The sequence below is a fragment of the Carcharodon carcharias genome, chromosome 1, assembly GCF_017639515.1.
Source record: "Carcharodon carcharias isolate sCarCar2 chromosome 1, sCarCar2.pri, whole genome shotgun sequence".
Taxonomy (NCBI): domain Eukaryota; kingdom Metazoa; phylum Chordata; class Chondrichthyes; order Lamniformes; family Lamnidae; genus Carcharodon; species Carcharodon carcharias.
The window spans coordinates 30482676-30508304 of NC_054467.1; the positions used below are offsets into that span (position 1 = coordinate 30482676).

A 25629-nucleotide genomic window follows, 5' to 3' on the forward strand; every position below is an offset into this window, starting at 1 on the left:
ATAATTACTGAGGATCACCTCTGTTGCCTTCCTTCAAGACTGTAAAATCCCTCAATTTCTCCACTCTCATAAGTTAAATATTTGATATAAGGAATCAGCTTATTGTCTCTCCACAGTGCTATATCCAAGGCTCACATGTTCCCCTTGTGGAGACATCTGCCAGCCACTAAAAGACACTGACAAGAGCAAACCGAGGTGTTTCCTGATTTATTTTCTTTTTCCTGTCTTCCGGGTAACTACCGATCACCTGGCAGTGTCTCCACAAAGTGAAATAGCTGGGATTGTGATTTCCATTTGCTTGGAATGGTGAAATCAAACATGTATCCCTATACAGGTATTCTACAATTTAATGTGTTGAGAATTACGGTGTCAATTATGACATTTTTTTGCAGCCATTTTAATTGTTGTCCCCTCTCACTTTGTAATCTCTTTGTGGCACAAACCACAGGCCTTCTCTCAGGCAGTTGCCGGTGCTGCTTCATCGCCAGTATAATAGAACAGCAATACGGAATTCAGAAGAAACTTCCTTATCCAAATAGTGGTGAGAATGTGGAATTCGCTATCACTGGGAGTGATTGAAGCGAATTGTAAAGACTCATTTAAGGGGAAATGAGAAAAACATATGAGGGAGAAGGGAAGAGGGTTACGATGATAGATTTAGTTGAGGAAAGATGGGAAGAGGCTGAAGTGGAGCAAAAATACTGGCATGGACTGGTTAGGCTGAATGGCCTGTTTATGTGCTGTATGCCCTATGTAATCTTATGATTTTCCCACTGATTATTTTCCCTTTTTGTAGGGAAAATGCCAAGCCACGACTTGGCACCCCTTCAGAGATTGGTTACTTTGAGCAATTTGGAGCAGTGATCCCATGATCTTCACTGTGTGGTTCAATGCCCTGTGGTTTCTGAATCTTATTTGGGCAAGCATCTTAGCCCATACTAATTTCACGGCATAAAGCGTTTTATAATTCCACCCTAATTGAAATTCAGGAAAGATTCCCATGGCCGGATTATCACATGGTAGAGTGAGAGGTAATATTTTCTGTTGATGGGGTACTTTAGAACGAGATGCACAGCAAACTTACCACTGTCTATGTGTTGCCAATGAAAAATGGGAAATGTCCAACTTCCCCTGCACCAACGCTGCTCACAACACAAAGTTCACCAACTCCTCTTGACAAAAACTTGAGATTGAAAATTCTTGCACAACAATTAATCACGAATAAGTGCAGATTAAATGTGAGCCATAAAGTATTTTTCATGCCAAAATATTTATTTTTGATGCTTGCTCCAGCATTTTGGCTTGCAACATTATCATGTTGACTTCCTGGGTTTCCCTCTGCTATTATGTAATAGTCAGTTCTCCCAGAATAGCAGAGATCCTCATGACCCAGATCATCACTGTACTGCAAGCTGCATTAGTAGCTGTTACTTGTTTTTTGATGTAAGTTCACTGATAAATAAGGTGACTATATTAATGAAATGAAAATCTGTGCGATTATACTAGAATGTCATGATTTAGTATTTTCAAGGTTAATGTGTAGTGATGCTAATATACTAATATTTATTTATCATTCTCTTCCCCCTCCTCTTTGAGTGCTACAGACAGTACAAATAGAGACATCCGTCCGTTTATCTCATCAAAGGAACTATTCTTTGTGAAAGAGCTTAGACGGTTAACTAGTCAACTATGACACGTACTCAAGCAGTGCCTTTAAGGGTACTTTTCTATCATGGGTTACTTAATAATGACCAAGAGTTGTCCAGTACTGTGCTTTCCCCACACCCCTCCCCCCCACCCCGCCACTGCACCCCTGGCCTCTTGGTGCCTCACCTATTGTTGCCCATCAGTCCTCTGGCTGGAATCAGCAACACACGGATCAAACCTTGGGCTCTTCTCATCCGCATGTCTCTGTTGTACTAGTTTATGTCACGCTACAGCATGCTGGGATATCTAATATACCACTAAGCCACTATTGACATAAATTTGAGTAATCAATATAACTAGACCATTTCTGCTGATGTAGTGCTGTATTCAACATGTTGATGCGAAATGCACAACATTAGAACATACCTCTTAAAACAAAATAGAGACAAACAGTACTAGGTTACAAAAAAGCTCACAGAAAACACACAGAGTTAGTAAAGAAATACGGAGTGAGAGAGAAAGAGACACCGGCAGCCAAGTGTGAAGGCATGTTACTGAGTCTTGTGGTGGTTGACATCTGAGCTAAGGTATAAATAATTTGTCTTTGACAGCTGAGGATAGCTGTGGATGACTGAAGCACTTTAAATTAGAGAACAATAAAAGGCAAAACAGATTCTGCATTATGAGGTGGTCTGGAGATGAAAATATGATCCGAGTTTGATAGAAGCCATGTTGTAGAAGTCTGAAATCAAACAAAGGATTTTGTTTAATTTCCAATCAAGCAACTTCACTTTTCTCCTTCTAATGACCCCACAGATATCCCTCTGTAAAAGAAGTTTGAATCAGGAGGTTCCAACCACCCTGTCCCAAATGTCCCCTGTCCTAGATTCAAGTTAAGAAATTCAGAGAGTGTGTAAAAATGCATCTATCACTATACTTGTTGTGGGATTTCATGTCTGAATGTTTATGTCAGGGTCTGCGCAGTGGCATATTGCTGCAATACTATATTCTGGCCACTAGAGGCCCTAAGTGGACCATATGAAGAGTAATCTTCAAACCAATAGCTGCATCTGCCACAGTACAATACCATTGACCACATGGATTATATGACATCTTTTTCCTTATATTTGCAGGGTGGATCAGTAGGTAAATTCACACCTGGCAGAATACTGATTTAGAACTGGCCAGGAAGACACTGAAGAAGAGTCAATTATATTGGACTCAAAATGGTAACTGTTTCTCTCTCCCCAGCTGCTGCCAGACAAGCTGAGTTTTTTCCAGCATTTCCTGTTTTTGTTTCAGATTTCCAGCATCCACAGTATTTTGCTTTTACATTAGATTCAATTGCTTGTCTGTGCTGGACCAGTTGGTCTCTTGGGCAACAGTGGGAGTGAGTGTAGGCTTAGAAAGCTGGAAGAGAGAGGGGAATGTTTAGCCAGGATTTCTGCTTCTGTTCGTTAGTCAGTGATTCCTGTTGTAAGTGTACAGTATATGGTCCTTGGGTGAGGACAGGGGCAGACTTACCTGTGGCTGCCTTTCATTGTATGAACTGGCACAATTCATGGTAAAGCTAGAGACGCAAAGGGGGATAGTGCGGTAGCAGTGTCAAAGAGCTGCTGTTGCTTTTGGTATGGAGCAAGTTACCTATGGTATGGATCAGGGCAGAAAATTAGAAGGAAAATGCTTGGTGTGATACCGAGTTATCCAAATCAGGAAGACCCTAAGTTTTCATCTTTGTTATTGGTTTATTAATTTGGGGCACAAGTATTTATCTCAATGGAATTCATTTCTTTGTGATTCATTCTAGTTTGTGAGTTTCCCTGGCTGTGCATTGATCCATTAAAACACCAGCAGCAGCAAAATGGAGTTGAGTTTATCTCTGGTTCTAAGGCCTTTGATCCTTAAAACATATGCAAAGGTTTATGGAGCAATCACATTTCCAGAAATTTACTTCAAGATGATATTAATGAGCTGCAAACAATAAGATATAAGGCTGAAAACAAAAGGAATTAATTTTAATATCTAATCCATTCTCAACAAAACAAGCGACAAATTTGGTTTGAAAAGTTGTACAAGTGGGAATTCCTATTAAAACATCATCCTACTTGTCACTGTTGGTGGCTCCAATATCTACAAAACCTATCTGTGCCTGTGAAGAGTATTGGCCCTCTGCTCAGCAGCTTCATACAAAAAAGCCTCTCCCTCCCAGGTTGAATGTAATTCAGAGCCATGCAAGCCAATGGGCTTGATGAGGTGTCCATCAGTGAAACTGTATGACTCTGCTCTCAAAACTTGAACAATCACGACCAAAACAGCTCCTTGAAAGTTGTGCCTAAGCAAACTTCACATGATAAGTCTGGAACAGATGAGTTGCTGCGACTGAACCTCCATATTCTGCACAAGTTCTAAAGTTCTCACACACCGGCAGCGAATCCTTTATACATTGCTTCCCCTGTACAATTAACTTGATGCACCAGACAGGTTTCTTACTTGAAACAGATGACTTTATTACAGAGCACTTTTAGAAGCTACGTCCTTGACCCAGGTCCACAACTGGAGAGCTCTGCCCCTTGGATTACCCATGCTTAGGGCTCATTCATCAGAACAATAGCGTGACCCCTGAAGGCAGTAGAAAAGGTTATACCTTCAATCACTACATTTCATATGAACATACAAACATACCAATTAGGAACAGGAGTAGGCCACTTGGCCACTCCATCCTGCTCCGCCATTCAATAAGATCACGGCTGATCTGAATGTAACTTCAACCCCACATTTCTGCCTACCCCTGATAACCTTTCACACCCTTGTTAATCAAGAATCTATCTAGCCCTGCCTTAAAAATATTCAGTGACTCTGCTTTCACCACCTTTTGAGGACGAGAGTTCCAAAGGCTCACAACCCTCTGAGAGATAAAGTTTCTCCTCCATCTCTGTCTTAAATGAGCGACCCCTTTATTTTTAAACAGTGATTCTTAGTTCTAGATTCTCCCACAAGAGGAAACATCCCCTCCACATCCACCCTGTAAAGGCCCCTCAGGATATTTAAAGGTTTGAATTAAGTTGCCTCTTACTCTTCTAAATTCCAGTGGATACAAGCCTAACCTGCCCAACCTTTCCTCATAAGACAACCTGCCATTCCTGGTATTAGTCTAGTAAATCTTCTTTGAACTGCTTCTAATGTGTTGTGTACAGTGAGCAAAATACCTGTTTAATTCGTCTGCCATCTCCTACTTTCCATTATTAATGCACTGTCTATAGGACTAATGCTCACTTTGTTAACTCTTTATTTAAATAAGGAGACCAGTGCTGTACACAATACTCCAGATGTAGTCTCACCAATTTCCTGTATAACTGAAGTATAACCTCCCTACTTTTGTAATCAATTCCCCTCACAATAAATATCATTCTATTAGCTTTCCGAATTACCTGCTGTACCTGTATACAAACCTTTTGTGATTCGTGCACTAGGACACTCAGATCCCTCGGAATCTGAGCTCTGCAACCTTTCACCATTTAGATAATAAGCTTCTTTTATATCCTTCCTGCCAAAATGAACAATTTCACATTTGCCCACATTATACTCCCATTTGCCAGATCTTTGCCCACTCACTTAACCTTTCTATGTCACTTTGTAGCCTCCTTAATGTCTTCTTCACAATTTACTTTCTGACCTGTCTTTGTGGGTCATCAGCAAATTTAGCCACCATTCCTTCAGTCCCTTCATCCAAGTCACTTATACAAATTGTAAAGAATTGAGGGCCCAGCACTGATCCCTGTGGCACACCATTCGTCACATCCTACCATCCAGAAAAAGACCCATTCACGCCAACTCTCTGCTTCCTGTTAGCTAGCCAATCTTCTATCCATGCCAATATGTTACCCTCTACACCATGAGCTTTTATTTTCTGCAATAACCTTTGATGTGGCACTTTATCAGGTGCCTTCTGGAAATCTAAGTACAGTCCACCCACCCTTCATCCACAGCACATGTGACTCCTTCAAAGAACTGCAATAAATTGGTTAAACATGATTTCCCTTTTACAAAACCATGTTGACTCTGCCTGACCATCTTTAATTTTTCTAAGTGTCCTGCTATAACATCTTTAATAATAGCTTCTAACATTTTCCCTATTACGGATGTTAGGCTAACTGGCCTGTAGTTTCCTGCATTCTGTCTCCCTCCCTTTTTGAATAAAGGAGTTTTATTTGCTATTTTCCAATCTAAAGGAACCTTCCCCAAATCTAGAGAACATCAGAAAACTAAAACCAGTGCATCAACTATCTCACTAGCCACTTGTTTCAAGACCTGAGGGTGAAGGCCATCCAGACCTGGGGATTTGTCAGCCCGCAGCCCCAACAATTTGCTCAATACCACTTCCCTGGTGATTGTAATTTTCCTGAGTTCCTCCTTTCCTGATTTGCAGCTATTTCCAGGATGTCACTTGTGTCCTCTATAGTGAAAACCGAAGCAAAATACCTGTTTAATTCATCCCCTGTTTAATTCATCCACCATCTCTCTACTTTCCATTATTAATTCCCCAGATGCGCTCTCTATAGGACCAAATCTCACTTTGTTAACTCTTATTTAAATATCTATAGAAACTCTTACTATCAGTCTTATGGGTAGAATTTTGCCCTTGTTGGGTGGGCACGGTGAGGGCGGGTGGGGCTGGTCGGGAAGTCGACTGCCACCTGTGATCGGGACCGGACTGTGATTTCACGCTGACAGGCCAATTAAGGCCTACCTAGTGTGAAACGCAAGCGGCAGCGCTCAGCGCTACCTGTGCGGAGGGCGAGTGGAGCGAGTGCGAATGTAGTGCATGTGTGCGAGTGCGCACTTGAAAATCTCCCTGATGCACAAAGCTGCCTCAGGGAGATGAAGAGTTTTCAAAAAAAAGATGTGAAAAATGTTATAAAACATGCCCCCTCATGTGACTCTGTCACGTGAGTAGAGACATGTTATAAATGAAATTTAAAAATTTTAATTTCATTTTTGTTTGATGTTGGAAACCTCATCCTGCCCGTGGATGAGATTTCCAAAAAAGTGCAAAGACCACTCGGCCTTTTCATCTGTCAGCCAACCTGTAAGGTTGGATGGGCAGCAAAAATTTTGTTTTAAGTACCTTGTTAATGGCCTTAGCAAGCCTTTTAACCGTTGGCGGGTGTGCTGCCGATTCCCGCGGATACCTGCCGACCGAAATATCGCGCAGCTGCATGTTGACATTGGGTTGCTTGCCTGACATCAATGCGTGTCATTTTACACTCATGTGCCTGCCTGCTGAGGTAAAAATTCTGCCCTATATTACTAGCTAACTTTCTCTCATACACTAATTTTTCCCTCCTTATTAATCCTTTTGTCATTCTTTGCTGTTCTTTATATTCTTTCCAATCTTCTGACCTGCCACCCGTCTTTGGGTAATTATATGTTTTTTCTTTAAGTTTGATACTGTCTTTAACTTTTTTTAGTTAATTAGGGATGGTTGGCCCTCCCCTTGGAATTTTTCTTTCTCATTGAAATGTATCTATTCTGTGTATTCTGAAATATTCCTTTAAATGTCTGTCACTGAACTTCTATTGACATTTCCCTTTACCTCATTGGTCAGGTCACTTTAGCTAGCTCTGCTTTCATGCCCTCATGATTGCCCTTATTTAAGTTTAAAATACTAATCTTGGATGCATTTGTTTCTCCCTCAAAATGAATGTAAAATTCAATCATATTATGATCACTGCTACCTAGCGGTGTCTTCACTAGGAGGTTATCAATTAATCCTATCTCATTGCTGAATACCAGGTTTAGTGCAGCCTGCTCTCTGGCTGGCTCCAGAACATGTTGTTCTCAGAAACTATCCTGAAATCATCTTATGAACTCCTCATCTATGCTGCCTTTGCCCATCTGATTTTTTTCAGACTATATGCAGATTAAAATCCCCCATGACATTGTTCTACTTTTCTGGCAAGCTTCCAATATCTCTTCTTTTATACTCTGTCCTACTGTGTAGTTACAGTTAGGAGGTCTGTACACCACTCCCACAAGTGACTTGTTGCCTTTATCATTCCTCATCACAACCCAAACTGCTTCGACATCCTGGTTTCCTGAAGTTAGGTCATGCCTCCCTAATGTGATAATGCCATCATTAATTAACAGAGCCACCCCTCCACCTTTTCCTAATTTCCTGTCCTTCCTAAATGTCACCTACCCTTCAATATTCAGGTCCCAATCTATGTCATCCTCTAGCCATGTCTCTGTAATGTCAATCAGATTGTACTTCTTTATTTCTATTTGCACTATCGGTTCATCTGTTTCGTTTCGAATGCTACATGCGTTTAGATACGCAGCCTTTAGTTTTGTCCTTTTATTATTTTTGTAGCGTCTAGCCTTATCTGCTGATTTACTCTTAGAATTCTACTCTCTGACCCTTGTTGTCACAGTCTGTTTATCATTTCCCATATTAAAACCGGTCTCTCTTGCCTTGCCTCTACTCTTTGGTTTACCACGTCAACCCAAATTTGATCCCTTGCCCTCACTATTCAATTTAAAACCCTCTCTGCTTCCTAATTAGGCAGCTCGTGAGGACACCAGCCCCAGCATGGTTCAGGTGTAGACCGTCCCAATGGTACAGATCCCAGTTTCCCCAATACTGGTGCCAGTGCCCCACAAACTGGAACCACTTTTCCTGCACCAGTCTTTGAGCCACACATTCATTTCTTTAATCTTATTTGTTCTATGCCAATTTGCACATGGCTCAGCTAATAATCCAGACATTATTACTTTTGAGTTTCTGCTTCTTAATTTGGTGCCTAGCTCGTCATACTGATTATGCGGAGCCTCATTCCTCATCCTGCCTATGTCATTGGTCTTCCCCCTTTAGTTTTTTTACATTTCCCATTTATAAACAATATTTTAATCCACAATATATACACAGATACACAGGTCATGTGATTAAAGATTAAGTCTCTGAGGTGGTTTTCTAATTCGGTTAGAGCTGTGTAGCTCTACCACTTGAGATTCTCCCACTGGATTGACTTGATCAGGAACTACAGCATCAGAGACATCCTTAGAAAGTGGCAGTTCAGGATTAGGTAATTCAACAGAGACATCAGGTATGTCTATTCTAGGTCAATCTGTCACCTCAGGGATTAAAGGTTTGACATCAATTACAGGTGGAATAGCTAGTTGTTGGACTGTCTCTTTACTCCTTAAATGATCCACATATTTTTGAACAATCCAGACTTCCACTTCCACTTGGAATGACAGTTTCAGAGACAATTATGCCAGGAATCCAACTAGGTCCACTTCCAAAATGCTGCAGGAAAACTATATCTCCCAGAGTAAATCTTCAAGCTTTGTTATGAATGTCGTGATTCAATTTCTGACTACTCTGATTCTTCTCTACCTTCCTCTCTAAGTTTGGAAGCACCAGCCTTAACCTTGTATGAAGGCAACATTTCATCAGTAATTTGGATAGTGTTGAACCCGTAGTCGCATGAGCAGTCATACGATAATTGAGAAGAAAACATTCAAGTCAAATTTCTAAAGTACCTTCGGATAACTTCTTCATTCCTGATTTGAAAGTTTGCACTGCTCTTTCAGCTAACCCATTTGATGAGGGATGATGTGCTGTATTAATATGCTTAGTTCCATTTAAACTTGTAAATCTCTGGAATTCGGTACTAGTGAAGACAGTACCATTATCTGAAACAATGCCTTTCAGTAGGCCATGTATACTAAAACATTGGCGCAGCTTTTCAATAGTTGCACACGATGTCGGTGATCTAATTTCATACATATCCATCCACTTAGAATGCACTTCGGTGATCAATAAAAACATGGTACCTAAAAATGGGCCTACATAATCTATATATAGTCTAACCCAGGGTCAACCAGGCCACTTCCTCGGATGCAGTGGAGCTAAAACAAGCAACTTCTCTTGTTGTTGACAATGGAGATGATGCTTGACCATTCTTTCAATGTCACTGTCTATGCCTGGCCACCAGACATAGCTGTGCCCAAGCATCTTCATCTTTGATATGCCTGGATGTGCACTGTGAAGCTCTGTCAAGAATGGTTCTCTTCCTTGCAAAGGGTTAGGACGACTCTTGATCCCCACAACAAGATTCCACTTTGACAACTTAACTCTGTTTCATGGGCACGGAATGGTCTCATCTCTTCAGACACTGGTGATTCGACCATCCTTGCAATACCTGGTTTCGGACTTTTGACAAAATTGGATCGCTGTTTGTCCAATTCCTTATTTGTTTCTCACACACAGGCAAAGAGTCCAAGAAATTCCGCACAAGCACAACTTATGGCACTGGAGCATGTACAATGTTATCTGGTAACAGAAGATGACTGAGTGCACCTGCATTTTCAATGTGCACACCAGGACAGTGCATGAAGGTGTACTCATACACCGATAATACTGAATTCTTGTTGAGGCTATAGGCTTTATCCTCACTAAAAAAACCCATTAATGGTTTATGGTCCAACACTATGGTGAAATGTCGCTCATGCAAATACTGTGAAATTTCTTCACTCCAAATATTACTGATAAACTTTCCTTTTTAAGTTATGAATAACCCTTCTCAACTGCAGAGAGGTGTTCTAGAGACATAACCTATTGGCCTTTTGGAAACATCTTCCATCCAGCTCCCACACCATAAGGAGATGCATCACAGGCTAATATTAATTCTTTTGATGGGTCCTAATGTACTAGTAGATATGATGCATGTAATAGCTTCTTAACTTTCACGAAGGCTTCTTCTTGTTACGAAGTCCGTGACCAGTGATGATCCTTTTCAATAATAAGTGTAAAGGTGCTAACATTGTTGACAAGTTTGGCAAAAAGTGACTATAATAATTTATCATGCCCAAAAAAGACTTGAGTTCGGTGATACCAGAAGGAGAGGGCACCTTTCTCCTCTACTGGATGCAATGCTTTGGCATCCACTCAGTGTCCCAAGTAAGTGGCTTCTGGCACTTGGAATGAGGACATCATCCAGGTTTGCCACTACTTGGGGAAGTCCTTGTAACAAACTTTCCATGGTCCTTTGGAAGATCTCACACACAGATGATACTCCTAAGGGTAGGCATGTATATTGATACCCTTGTGCATGTTGATAGTTACAAACCCTCTAGATGTGCTAATCAGCTCTAGCTATTGGTATGCATGGCTTGTCCAGTTTGGTGTAGGATTTGCCTCCAGATAGCTTTGCGTACAAATCATCTATCCTTGGGAGAGGATATTTACCTAGTTTGGCTGCCTCGTTCACAGTCAATTTGTAGTCTCCACAAATGAGAATAGTTTGATCAGGTTTCATCACAGGGACTATGGGCGCTGCCCAATCTGAAAATTGGACTGGTTGGATGATGCCCAGCTTCTCTAAGCGGCACAAATCTGCATCCACCTTCTTGTTTAGGGCATGAGGCACAGATGTGGCCATAAAGAACCAGGGTGTCGCCTCCAAATCTACATATATTTTTGCACGTGGGCCTTTTATCTTTTCCAATTCGTCATGAATTACTCTGTCATATTTCCTTAGCAGCTTAGGAATCCCTCCTGTTCTCACTTGAAATATTTCTGACCAGTTGAGCTTAACTTTTCGTAACCAGTTGCGGCCCAGAAGAGAAGATCCTTCACCTGTTACTATGATCACTGGAAGCTGGGCCGTCTATTGCCTACAGGACACAGGCACTGTGGCGATGCCCTTTACCTGTTATTGACTCTCCTGTGCATGTCTTCAGTTGAGCTGTGGTTTGCTCCAGATTCAGTGGCTGGGTACCTTAATTTATGTATTTAAATGTGTGCTCTCCCAGCACTGTGGTTGACGCTCCCGTCTCTACCTCCATGAGTAGAGGCTTCCCATTCACTTAAAGAGTGAGGGTTATTCGTTCAGTTTTTACTGCTTTGCAATTGTATAGAGAATAGATATCAGTATCAGCAGCTTCTGGTTCTGTTATATTATTCACTTCAACCTTCTTGGTCTGCTGTCTGATTTGCTGTCTCAATTTTGCCCTGCATTGCTTTATCACGTGCCCTTTTTTGTGGCAATAATGGCATTCTGCCTCCTTAAATCTGCAGGTTTGAGGTACATGGTTACTCCGACATCTGTAACAGGTTGACTTCTGATCCGCTGCTGAAATGCTTCCACTCGGTCTTTTCATTTTTTGAGCAGCTGAGTCTGTCTCCTGCTTCGCTGCTTCTCTCTGGTTTTCACAGCATGTCCTGCAGTGCGTTCCCAGCCCAACTGAAGAACGGCGCCATGTTGCACATTCTGTAAAGCCTGAGAGTCTCTTGCAGCACTTTTTCCATAACACTATTTCCATAGGGCACTTCAAACTGATGTCAACTTCTGTAAGTAAAAGGCACTGAATGGCGTTGTCATGAATGCCACAAACTAACCGGTCCCACAACATGTCATTGAGTGTATCTCTGAAGTCGCAGTGCTCAGTCAACTGCTTCAACTTCGCTATATAAGTTGCGATGGACTCTCCCAGGGCCCTTACTCTGGGGTTAGACTTAAACCTCTGCATTGTTACCGATGGCTTCGGCTGAAAATGCATCTCCACAAAGTCTACCAATTCGTTAAAAGATTTAGAATTGGATGCGTTTGGGGCCATCAGACTGCGGATGGGGTTATATGTCTTGCTATGACAAACATTCTAAATAATTGCTTTCTGCTTCTCCTCTATTTTACTTGCCATGAAATAAAAACCTAGATGCTCTATGTACTGGCTCCAATCTTCCATGGATGCATCATTAGGATCGATTTTGCCGGAGAGTGGCATGACTGGTAAGTATACTTTTCTTTCTTTTCTTAAAAATTGATGTACTCACATTCACAAGGCGAGGTGCAGCTTCAGAGCTATTTTATCCTCATTGCCAGATGTGGTGAACTTGATGTACTGGACAGGTTTCTTATTTGAAACAGATAACTTTATTACGGAGCTCATTTAGAAGTTACATGCTTAAACCAGGTCCATGACCAGAAAGCTCCACCCGCCAAGATTACCTGCACATAGGGCTCATTTGTTAGAACAATCACATGACCCCTAAAGGCAGTAGGAAAGGTTATACCTACAATCCCTACACCCTGCCCATTGGATTCTCTTCAGATGGTGGTATCACCTGCAGTACTCCACTGTGTACACAGGGTAACTTAATAAACAAGAGTTGTTTGGAGTATGCATTAGGCTATGAGAATACAGTGAATTTTCAGTGCGTATTCCCATACAATTTATTTAAATCTTTGTCCCAGCTTATGTATCTTATTACATTTTGCCTTTGATTGTACTATTGCAACGTCATCTATATTCTTAAAAAAAATAATTACTGTCCAAGAAAAATCTTTCTTTTGTATTTGCAGCATATTTTGCCAAACAAGTAGAAAATGCCAGGAAGAAATATAAAATTGCCACACCATCAGTTACAGGGTCGTCTGATTTTGAAAGAATCTTTCGTGCACAGTAAGTTTATTTAAGCCTTTTAGAGTCACTATTAATACTGAACAATAGAGTAAAGATTTCTTTCTTCCAATTTTTCCCAAATGAAATTGCCCTCATTCTTTTACTGGGGTCACTTTAAGGCTCTTAAGTTTTTTTTTAATCAATAAAAAGTCATGAAAAAGTTCTTAGTGTATTTTTCTCCATTAAGTACCGTGTTATGTGTGAACCAATCTTAGTTTTTGTTTTTGAAGTTAAATAATTGAAAGGGTTTTTAAGTAAAGACATTCTTTACAATATATATTAATACTTAGATGAGGGAAGTGAATGTACCATGTACTATATTTGCAGATGACACAAAAATAGGTGGGAAGGCAAGTGGTGAGGATGACACAAGGAGTCTATAGAGAGATATAGACTATTTAAGTGAGTGGGCAAGAACTTGGCAGATGCAATATAATGTGGGAAAATGTAAGGTTATGTATTTTGGCAGAAGGAATAGAGGAGCTGAATATCATTTAAATGGAGAAAGACTGCAGAAAGCTACAGCACAGAGGGATTTGGGAGCCCTCGTGCATGAATCCCAAAAAGCTAACATACAAGTTTAGCAAGTAATAGGGAAGGCAAATGGAATGTTGGCCTTTATTTCAAAGGGAATGGAATATAAAAATAGGGAAGTCTTGCTAAAACTATACAAGGCACTATTAGACCACACCTAGAATACTGTGAACAGCTTTGGTCCCCTTAACTAAGGAAATGTATACTGGCATTGGACATAGTCCGGAGAAGGTTCACTAGGTTGATCCTGCGTACGGAGGGATTTTCTTATGAGTAGAGGTTGAGTAGGTTGGGTCTGTACTCGTTGGAGTGTAGAAGAATGAGAGGCGACCTTATTGAATCAGATAAGATTCTTAGGGGGCTTGACAGGGTAGATGCTGAGGGGTTGTTTCCCCTTGTGGGAGAGTTTAGAGGGCATAATTTCAGAGTAAAGGGATCACCATTTGAGACAAGATGAGAAGGAATTTCTTCTCTCAGAGGGTAGTGAATCTGTGGAATTCTTTACCGCAAAGGGCTGTTGAGGCTGGGTTGTTAAATATATTCAAGGCTGAGATAGACAAATTTTTAATCAGTAATCAGTGGTTATGGGAAAAAGGCAGGAAAGTGGAGCTGAGGATTATCAGATCAACCATGATCTCACTGAATGATGGAGCAGACTCGATGGGCCGAATAGCCTACTTCTGCTCCTACACCTTATGGTCTTATGGTTACCCCGGGGGAAGAGCCAGATTTGTACCACAAAAGCTTTCAAAGCAGCTTCGCTATTTCACAACTATGTCCATTCAGAATTATAACCTCGGAGTTCCCAACAACTCCAGTTGAACCACACTGGGTAAGGAAGGGCCAGTATTTGATAGCCATTACAACCATAGGCATTCCATAAACAGTCACACTCCTGTGAGTCATCTGCTCTCCTAGAAACAACAAACTTGCAGATACGTTTTCAACTGCATGAAGTAAATAACCACTTGTATTTTTAATCTTTTTATCTTCCATTCTTGAAGCGGTTGACCCTTGTTGTTATTTAGGACCGTGGCAAATTTCTGCTACCCACATCTATTCTTGATTAATGAACCTCGATAGTAAATTTTGAGTAGCTATTTAACCATGGAACCTGTCTTGACCTGTCTGCAGTCTTTGACTTTATTGGCCACACAGTCCTCCTCCCCTCCATTGTCATCCAGCTGTGTGGGGACTGCTTTCACCTGCTCCCATTCTTATCATAGTCATAGCCAGAGAATCACTTGCAATGGCTTCTCTTCCTCTTCCACACCATTACCTCTGGTGTTCCCCAAGGATCTATCCATGCACCCCCCAACCCAGCTTTTTCTCATCTACGTGCTGTCCCTTGGTGAAATCATCTGAAGACATAGTGTAGGTTTTCACTTATGTGCTGATGACACCCAGCACTTCCTCACCAGCACTTCTCTCAACTTCTCCACTGTTGCTAAATTATCAGACTGCTTACCCAACATCTAGTACTGGATGAAGAGAAATTTCCTCCAATTAAATATCAGGAGGACGGAATCCACTGTTTTTGGTCCCTGCTCCAGTTGTTCCCTAACTACGAACTCCATCCCTCTCCCTGGCAACAGCCTGAGATTAAGTTAGTCTGTTTGTAACCTTGGTATCACATTTGATCCTGATATGAGCTTCCAGCCTCATATTTGTGTCATCACTAAGACCACCTTTTCCAGCTCTGTAACATTGCTCAACTTCACCCATCTCAGCTCATTTGCTGGTGAAACTTCATCTATGCCTTTGTTATCTTTTTTATTCCAACAAACACTTGGCTGGTCTCCCATGTTCTACACTCTGTAAACTTGAGGTCATCCAAAGCTCTGCCCATGTCTTGATTCACAACAATTCCTGTCCACTGTCACCCCTGTGCTTGCTAAACTACGTTGGCTCCCAGTCTAGCAATGTCTTGACTTTAAAATTCTCATTCTTGTTTTCAGATCCCTCCATGGCCTTTCCCCTCCCTATCTCTGTAATTTCCTGCCCCACAACCTCTGAGATATCTTCAGTCCTCTAACTGTGCATTCCAAATCATAATTGGTAGCCATGCCTTCAGTTGCCTAGGCCCCGGGCTCTGGAATTCCCTCCCTACACATCTCCACCTCTCTACCTCACTTCTTAAAACCTACCTCTTAGACCAAGCTTTCGGTCACCTGACCTGATATCTCCTTTTGTGGCTTGGTGTCATACTTTGTTCTACAGTGTAATGTCCCTGTGAAGTGCCTTGGGACGTTTAATTATGTTAAAGGCACTATATAATTATAAGTTGTTATTGCTGAGCCTGATCTTGTTCTGACCAACATCTTCATGTGTACATACATTCCATCTGGGTGGGAGACGCAGTGGATGGCGCTCAGGAGCTGGATCTATGGCAGATTCTCTTCCTCATCCTTCCCCTCCACACTCCACTCCCCTTGCACAGGAAAATTCAAGGAAATTGTATTACTGGAAATTTTTATGAATTTTTAAAATGAATTTTGCTACCTTTTCAGTGACACTTTGCTACATTAGATTTGGCAGTGGGCTTTCTATGTAGTGTGATTGCTGAAGATAAAATACCCCATGGTACTGTAAGGACAGACCGATTTAGGAGCTGGACTGGCCAACATCTTACATCTTTTGGCAATCTCTACCTATCACTGACCCTCTATCCAGCTCTACCTGTCCCACTCCTCTTAAACCAGCTTATATTTCACCTCTCTTCTATTTTTCCTTAGTTCTGTTGAAGAGTCATACGGACTCGAAACGTTAACTGTATTCCTCTCTGCAGATGCTGTCAGACCTGCTGAATTTTTCCAGGTATTTTTATTTTTATTTTTGTTTTTGTTTTGGATTTCCAGCATCCACAGTTTTTTTGCTTTTATCTTACTAGGGATAGTTAGGGGTGTGTGAGCGGAGGTGGTTAAAGGGAGGGACTTAGAGAACAGGATAAGATCAATGTTCCCTTTAAACTGCATGGCCGTGCAGCAACCTGCAAGTTCCCACTTAGGATGAGTACAAGTTGGTCCTTTTAAGTTACCACACGTGCACTGCCACAGAAAATAATTTAAAGGCCCTGCACCCTTAAAGGAATAGGCTGCACACAACAAAAAAAAAGAGTTAGACGGGTCATTGGATGAGATATTAGCAGTTTTTTATGAAGTTTTGGAGGATGGGTATCCGGCCAGGGGAGCATTGGAATACTTGAGTCTGGAATGGACAAAGGCATAGAAGAGGATTTCAGTGACAGCTGGGCTGGGGTTGAGGAGAAGGAAGTAGTTGGTCTTTCTGAGGTAAAAGGTATGGGGTGAAATTTCCCGGCCCCCGCCAGGGTATTTGAAGATGGGAGGGGATGGGTGGCTTGTAAAATAAAGTGGATGGCCTGTCTGCCAACTTCCCACCCACCCCCAATCTGTCCCACACATTATGGGAGGGCGGGTAAGGCATCAGATAACCCTCTTATCTGTAGGCCTATTGAGGTCCATAAGTGAACAGTTAACTGCCATTTATGGGCCTCAGTCCACCTCTGCCTCAATTCTACGGTCTGCAGGAGAAGGCAGAAGTAAAGCAGGCAGCCCATCAGTTTTCACAGCACGGGCAGGATGGAGTGACCCTGAGATGAGCTTTCGAGCTGGAAAAGGTGGCCTTAGTGGTGACACAAATCTGAGGTTGGAAGCTCATCTCAGGATCACACCTTTTGGGGTGTCCTCTGTGCCCAAAGGGCCTCTCTAACCTAAACACCTCCCACCCTTCCCTGCATCACTGGAGGCTCCCAGCCTGTCCGCCTAAAATCCCCAGATTTGCCTGAAGTCCAGGAGACATCTTCACTTATTTGTGAGGACTGGCTGTAGTGTCAGCGGTGGCTACTATTGTCTTCTGGCACTGTTGAGACTACAGAACCTGGGATTGAACAGGTGGCAGAAGTTGTATTCAGTCTGAGACCTCGTTGTAGCAGTTTTCATAAAACCCTGAGAGAAAACCGTCTTTTTTGTTCCTGTGCAGGTAAAATAGTATTCCACTCAAAAGTAGGAAAGAAGTTGAGGTTTTATTTGCTTACAGTTACAATCTTTGATTGCCAATAATTAACGTCAGTCAGTCCCTTACCTTAATTGAGGCATATCCATATAATGATATGGTACTGGTAAATAATTCAGAGCAATTCTTTAGATAACACAAGATTTGACTTCACATGAACATGAATCATTTGTGTGTAATTGTATTGTGATGGCTGCTCACTCAAATAATAGAGGCACAAATTAGCACTACAGATCATCAAGGTGAATAAATTCTCTTTGTCCTCTCCTTTCTCTCAATCCACTGACTTGTCCTGAAATACCAATCTACTGGGTGCTGGAAGCTGTTGAGCACATTGCTTAAATGTCCACTCTTCACTTGCGATCCTAGACTATTTATCTGTGGAGGCCCTCAGAATTGAGCCCGACCCTATCCTTACCTGACATCCATATAAGTACTTTTTCCAGCAAAAGCAGTAGGGATCAGAGTGGAAACCTTGGTCTTAGTTAACCCCTTTTAAAAGAGCTTAAGATCTTTAAAGTCTAATAATCATCCTCTTCAAAACAAGAAGAAGCAACATTTTCACCTAAGAGTGACTTAATTTCTGGTAAAGGAACAGGATATCTGATGTAAATGTGACACCTCCCCTCAAACTAATAATGTTTTAGGGAGAATGAAACTGCTTCTCTAAAATGCTTATTTCTTGGTATTGGCTTTCCTCTCTCCCCACCTCTGCTGCCTGCTATGTAGGAGATGTGGGATAATAAAAAAGGTTGGATTTTGCAATGCTACTCATTGATTGATAGAAAAGAGAACCATATGAGTAACCTGAGAACCCCCTTTCCTTCTCTATATGTGAGTGAGATGGCAAAATTTTGCTACATTTCATCTTTCTCTTGCATGGAGCATTGCAACCTTAAAGATATCAGAGTGCAAATATCAGTTGGAGGTTTTGAACTTTGCCCTTTCCTAGCTAAACTACTGATTGTTTGTCGCATGAGGTTCTGAAAACTGCTGTAAAGGAAGCCACTCCTTATAGTTTGATCGAGGAGATCTTGTGGTGCGGTGGGTAGTGGCCCTTCCTCTGAACCAGAAACTCTGGGTTCGAGTCCTGCTCCATAGCCTGATGGCCAAGGAAGGTGCGCTCGTAACAGGCTGAGTATCAACCGGCAAATCCTTCCAACAAACACCAATGGCTGGCTGTAAGAGCGGGAGAGATTCCTGGTCAGCCATATGATAGAAAGAACATTGGAGCCTCTACCATCACCCCAGAAAGCTCCAGACTGCAATGTGCATGTAGAAAGTGCATATTGCCCCAGGAACCGGGACTCCCTGAGTGAATTGTAACACTCTGCCACCACTATAGCTTGATTGTGCTTCATAAAAAAAAGCTTCTCCCTTGTTACATTTGGTATGAGTATCCCAGAAGTACAAAAATCAGCCACAGCTCCTGTTTCTGATCACTATCCAGTAACCATCACCTATGTATGTATGTCTGACAGCATCTGTGGAGAGGAAGACAGAGTTAACGTTTCAAGTCCGTATGACTCTTCATCAGTTCTGATATTTGGTGAGGTCTGAATCCGGCTTGACAGGATTTCAGTTCCGCCCCTTGCCTCTTTACTCTCCTAAATAGACTGCTCGGGTGTTTTTAGGCTCACGTAAAGAACAGTGAAGTACCAGAGGACAGCCTGTGCCTGTGGAACTAATATAAAATAAAAACAGAAGATGCTGGAAATACTCATCAGGTCAGGCAGCATCTGGGGAGGGGGAAAATAGCAGGATTAATTTTTCAGGTCTGTGACCTTTCATTAGAACTGCATGGGACTAATTCTCAGCATGCTACAACGCCTTCAAGAGAGGAAGGGAGAAAGTTGACTGTTTAAGCAACTTTAATGAGATGCCTTTTGAAAGTCGCCTCTATTAATGATTTCATGTTCATTATATGTTTGAATCCACACAGGCAGAACTTGAATGAATTCTATCCTCTGTTCTTGGTTGTATTGTGGACTTCTGGATTGTTTTTCAATCAAGGTGAGCAGTAATGCTTTAAAAAGTGAACCTCCTGAATGCATGCATTGAGACTCCAATATAGTCAATTTGCTTGTGTGACATAATGAAGTGCTAATTTCAGTGACAGTGTGGGGTCTAGGTTAAACACTGGCTCCATCATTTCCTTTATAGCGAGGTTAAGAAGTGACTCTTGGCCATTTCTTCTACCTCCTGGTAACCGTTTCTGCAACAGCATTGCAGAGGTCTGCAGGGAATAGTGTAGTATGGAGACCAAACGAGGGATAAAATAAGCTGAATCTCTACATTTTTTCCCCAGTTCCCAAAATGATTCATTGGATAAATGCACCAGCCAGTGTGATGCTGAGCTGTATAGTGCTGATAGCTTAAGGTTCATTCCCTGGCCAGTGCTGATTTAGCAGATTTCAGCCCAGGTATCAATTGACCATTATTAATAGCCTCAGTACGCCTGAGCTAGGGCCGGAAAAATTGGCCAGGGTTTCTCATCCTGATTTCTGATCAGTGATTCCCATCTGTATGAGTACACGTATGGCCATCAGACAAAGGCAGGATCAGTCTCACTTGTGATGCTGCCATGACCTAAAATCCTGCCAAATCTCACTGCCTAAGCTCATACTGAAGCATAGTTGGGACCAGGAACCTTTGAGGATGTGCAAAAGCAAACTTACTGAAATTGCCATTTTGTCATAAAAGGGATGTTGTCTCAGTATAAAAGCTCGCAAATGATTCTTACATTGCTTAAAAGGTATGCTTGCATACTTAAAGGATGGCTGCTGCTGCTGATCTCATTGAGGGATTGCTGAGCCCTGTCAGCATATTGAGAGCTGAATAAACATCGGCAGATAACCATCTTTAACATAGGATGCCCAGCAATTTTGTCATTCTACAGGGCAAGTTCATTCAGCTCCTAAGACTGTCAGGCATAATGACCCCTTTCCAGTTACTAACATACAAACTAAGGTTAGGCATAATTCTTTGTCATCTTTTGTAAAACCTTCATAATTAACGGAGTCTGATGGAGAGATTAACCTTTAAAATTGTCATGTGGTACCATGCATTTCTCTTGCTTTACTTTTCTATGAAGTACATCAGAGAATTACATTGGAGCATGCTAAAATTATAATCTAAGGTTTGACTTATATACTTTTAGACATTTCATCATCAAAACACATTACATTTAATTACCTTTTCTTTGTTGTCTCTTTTCTTCCTGACTTCTTCTGAAGGTTGCTGCTGAAATATGGTTCCATGGATTCTGTCTTTGTATCTCTTGCTCTGATGATTATTGTTCATATTTGAAGCTAGATAGTGAGTGCTGCAGACCATTTGAACATGAGGGAAGCCACTGCAGAGTGTGATCTAGTCTTCACTCAATGACACTGGCTGGGATTTTCTGGCCCCACCATGACGGGACACACCCGTGGGGGTTGTGGCAGCCCAGACAAAAGGCCACTGAGTTTTGGTGGGATCAGATGATCCTGGCGGTGGGCGGGGCTAGAAAATGCCACCCACTATGTGGGGCAGTTACAGCAGGGGTCACCTTATAGTGCCCAAGAGCAGAAGGCCTTCCATCTCAAGAATAATTGAAGCACCCCGACTGCTATTTTGAATTGGATTGGCTAGCACAGCCTAGTCCAAAAAATGAACTGAACCTTCTGGCACACGTATAGTTCAGTTACATTATTTTTCACTGAGCCATCAGAGAGTTCCATTTCATTTCAGTGTTGCAGGATCAAAAGCAGGGACTTAATCATACTGTCCAGGGTGTGGGGTGTAAATATTGGCCTGTGCAGAATTGCTTGGTGTTTTGACATCAAACAACATCTTTTAACAGGACATGCAAGATTTATGGGAACCTATGGGCTGAATTTTCCCCCCGTTGGGGGGGATGTTGATGGGTGGGTGCGGAGCCATTTTATGTGGGTGGGCCAATTAAGGCCCGCCCAGCGTGACGCCCGTAGGGAAGCACTATGCGCTCCCTGTGCAGGCGGTGGGGGGATAATGCTTAAAATCAAGAGTGCGCTCTTTCGCGCATGTGCACGAAAAAGCACACTCATCTCCCTGAGGCTAAGTGCTGCCTCAGGGAGGTCGCCTCTTCTTTCAAAGATATTAAAAATAGAGAAAAAAAATTCCTTTATATGTCCCCTCATGTGACAATGTCACATGAGTTGGGACATGTTCATAATTTCCAAAAAAACTTTATTAAAATTTTTAAAACCCTACATGAAACCTAATCCCGCCGATGGATGAGGGTTCATGTTTTTTCTAGTTCCCGACTGGGCTCCTGTCCTGCCCGCTAACCTTAAGGTTGGATGGGCAGGTCCACTAATTACTTTAATTGATCTGTCAATGGCCTCTATTGGCCATTGACAGGTCAGTGGGCCGGCAGCTGATTTTGCTGCACCCCCGCCTTCTTGAAAATTTAAATGGGGCGCGGTGACATTGGGAGTTCTGCTCAACGTCATCCCGCGTCATCTTAAGCCCCCGCTCACCGACGGTAAAATCCAGGCCCTGTCTAAAGGGAAATATAGAGTAAATATGGTAAGTCCTGTTCCGCTATGCCGTGTTCTCTGCATATTCCAAAAATGATCAATGATTATCTCTTGCTTGATGTCAGAGTCTTGCATGCAAGGACTTGGTCAGCAATTTATAGTGAAACTGGAAACATTAAGGAGGCAATAATGTGGAGACTCAAAAAAATGAGGCTCAAGAAGAAATCAAATACAAGAACAAAAGCGGGAAATAAAAATTAAATGTATAGAGGGGAGGAGAGGAATGCAATGACAAAAGGAGGAAAATGGAGCCTTTTGCATTTATATAGCATCTTTAACATTGTAAAATACCCTAACCAGCTTAAAAAGAAAGATTGCTGAGCAGTGAAAGGAGAGGTTGGTGAAAAGTTTATTATTTGAGGGCTGGAAAGAGGTGGAAAGGAGGAAGAAGAAATAATAAACTTGAGTTTATATAGCACCCTATCCCATTCTTGGCACATCCCAATGAGCATTATAGAAGCTGTTGGTCTAGTACCTAGCACAATTACGACCTCTGGAGATTGGGATGTGCCACCTCTGGATTCCCAACAAATGCTCATAGAAAATATTAAGATGAAGCCCTCGGCCCAATTTTGGATGAGCCTCTGGATTCTAGCTTCTGGCATATGCCTTCCGCCCCTGGACCTAAATCAATATCTAGGCCAATACCTCTGAAAATGCAGCACTCCACCGCACTGGATTGTCAACTTTGTATGGTGTGTTTAACCCATAATAAGGCTTGAGCCTACACCCTTTAAACTTAGAAGCAAGAGCACTACAAACTGAGCCAAGGTGGCACATGGAGGAGGCTTAATGTAGAAATTTCACAGAGTAGGGCCAAGATGGCGAAAGACTCCCAAATTGGTAACAGAGAAAGTAGAATACAAAGGTTAGAGCAGTGCAGGGCATGGAAGGCTGGCAAAGATATGAAGGGGAAAAGCTGTGGACCAAAGATTTTTGAATTCAATGGGGAAGGCAGATAGAGAGCCGGTGGGGCCAAGAAGGATGGCTACTGTGAAGGTTTTAGCTCATCTGTGACTTTTTTTGGACAAGGAGTGTAACAGCACAGTGGTTGCGATGATGTTGACAATGGTATTGGTGGAGCAATAACTTTGGCATCCATGTGGAAGCTGACTCTGTGCAGTATACAGATGAAAGTGGACCAAAGATGGTTCTACTGTCAGCCATGTGAGAATGGGATGAGATGCTGTTGCTGTATGTATTACACTGGAAAGGAATGTACCAAAGCAAAAGCAGAACCATCAAGAGAAAAACAAAAAGAAGGGGTTAATGTGGATCAGAATACCTTGGGAAGGATATACAGCTTGGAGGCAGGAATCGGGGGTTTTCCCATTGTCATGATACTGCCTCCTGACCAGCAGTGCCCCCCCCCACCCTCCCTATGCTATTTTCATGGTGGGGATGGGCTGACATCGGGGCCACCGCCTCTTGCAACAAGCCTGAGGTGGAGACAGGCAAATACCAAGGCAACCAGATTAAATGCCTGGTCTCTGTTCGCTGAGACATAAGTCCAGTTCTGGAGAAAAGTGTGAGACCTCTCAAACCCCTCACCCTCTTCACACCCATACCTGCCCATACACCTCTCACCCTCACTTAACCACTCACCCAGTATCCACTATATACAGGACTCATGAGCCCTATAATAACTTTATGAAGTCTTTGACTGACTCATAAATTTGCCAAAATAAGCAAACAGTACTTCAAAGTCCATTAAAAAAAAACCCAGAATGCTCTTAACTGCTCAGAAATCTGTCAATATAATGAAGCTCACAGTGCCTTTTGACAGCTGTGTCAATAACTCCTGAATCTGGTCATGGGTTTGGAATTCAGCCAACGATTCATATTGTAATTCCATTGAAACATTGTGTCAACAAAACCTCCAGAGCTGAATAGATTAAAATCTTAGAAGTCAACCAGAAGCTCAGCTATTTGAAACTGATGGCTGAACTGAAATTCAAGGAAAGCATGAATGCAAAGTGGACAATTGACATAATCACATCAGAATTTCAATATTGTACAATTCAGAATGGCACATTTTCCATGGATAATGTGCTCTAATGCATCTTAAGGCTTTTAAACCTTCACAATGCTGTTCAATTTTAATAGTCACATCTTTTCAAAACAAAGCCATTCCATTAATCATGGTATGAAAAACATATAGGGAAGAATTATCCCCCCGTTGGGGGGGTTGTGCAGGGGCAGGCGGGAGCAGGCGTGAACCTGATCGGCGCCCCCGATCGAGTCTGTGCCGCCATTTTAGGTGGGTGGGCTAATTAAGGCCTGCCCAGCATGACGCACACCGGAAGTGCCAAATGCTCCCTGTGCGGGCTGGAAGGATTCCCTGAGCCGGGGCCTGTGCTCTTTTGTGCATGCACGCAAAAGAGAGCAGAAATCACGGAGGTGCCTCAGGGAGATCAGTTCAAGTTCAGAAAAATTTAATAAAGAGAAAATATTATGGACATGTCCCCTCATGTGAAACTGTCACATGAGCTGGGACATGTCCATTAATTTTTCCAAAATTTTTTATTTAATTAATAAACCCTTCATGAAACCTCATCCCTTCATTACGACATGAACATCATTTTAGCATACCTGTTGTATAGTTCCCTACTCGAAACCAGGGATCCCCCATTGCTCATGGCATTCTGAGCTGCTGTGAGCTAGGTTGCCTTCAAAACCCGGCCCAACTCCATGAAAATTGCAAGAGTTCCAAAATGCTCACTTCTGCAATTGAGCCTGCAACATCCGGCCAGCTGGATGTGAACTCACGACACGCCCCCTTATCCTATACCAATCTAAGATGCTGGCAATGGGAATGGGGGCTGTAATTGGCTCTGTGTGCCATTTTTAAAGCCCGCCTAATGCAGGCCAGCTGCATAGCAGAATGGGAAAATCCAGCCCTTTGTGTTTCCTTGATAATTGCCCAATCATAAATGCTTACTAGGAAATGTGCAGCGAAATTGTTGTAAAGAGGAAGAGTCTCAATTATGATCCTGGATTAAGAGAAAAATTGGTGATATGATAGGTTAGAACAAAATTTCCACTCTGGAACATGTGTTCAAATCCAGCAATAACAATGACCAAGGCTTAGCATAACACTGGCATTTTCAACCGATGAGATGGTTGACATATGGAATGGAAATGTCTCACAAAGTAATGCTACAGAGCTTAAATTGGGGAACTTTTGGGTAGAGTATGACAAATTCTACTCTTATCTTTCCATACTGTACTTTGTCTAGGCACATTTGATGCCAACAGCTGTTGGAAGATTGTGCTTCATTGCCTAGTCATGGTATCCCTAGTGTGGAAGTGAAAAAAAATTCATTGCCTCCATCATGAAGATTGAGATCTGGAAACAGGAGAGTTCTAATTGCTCTATGTGAAATTA

The 25629-nt window shown here is 42.1% G+C and overlaps 1 protein-coding gene across 1 annotated transcript in view; it reads left to right on the forward strand.

Moving 5' to 3' along the window:
- The first annotated feature begins 230 nt into the window (after positions 1 to 230).
- mgst2 (microsomal glutathione S-transferase 2) overlaps positions 231 to 25629 on the forward strand; it is a 37392-nt gene continuing 11993 nt past the window's right edge. The window contains exons 1-3 of the mRNA XM_041175158.1: positions 231 to 334; positions 13014 to 13113; positions 19622 to 19692. Coding sequence (XP_041031092.1) covers positions 304 to 334; positions 13014 to 13113; positions 19622 to 19692 — 202 coding nt within the window. The 5' untranslated portion in view covers positions 231 to 303. The remainder of the gene's footprint in view (positions 335 to 13013; positions 13114 to 19621; positions 19693 to 25629) is intronic.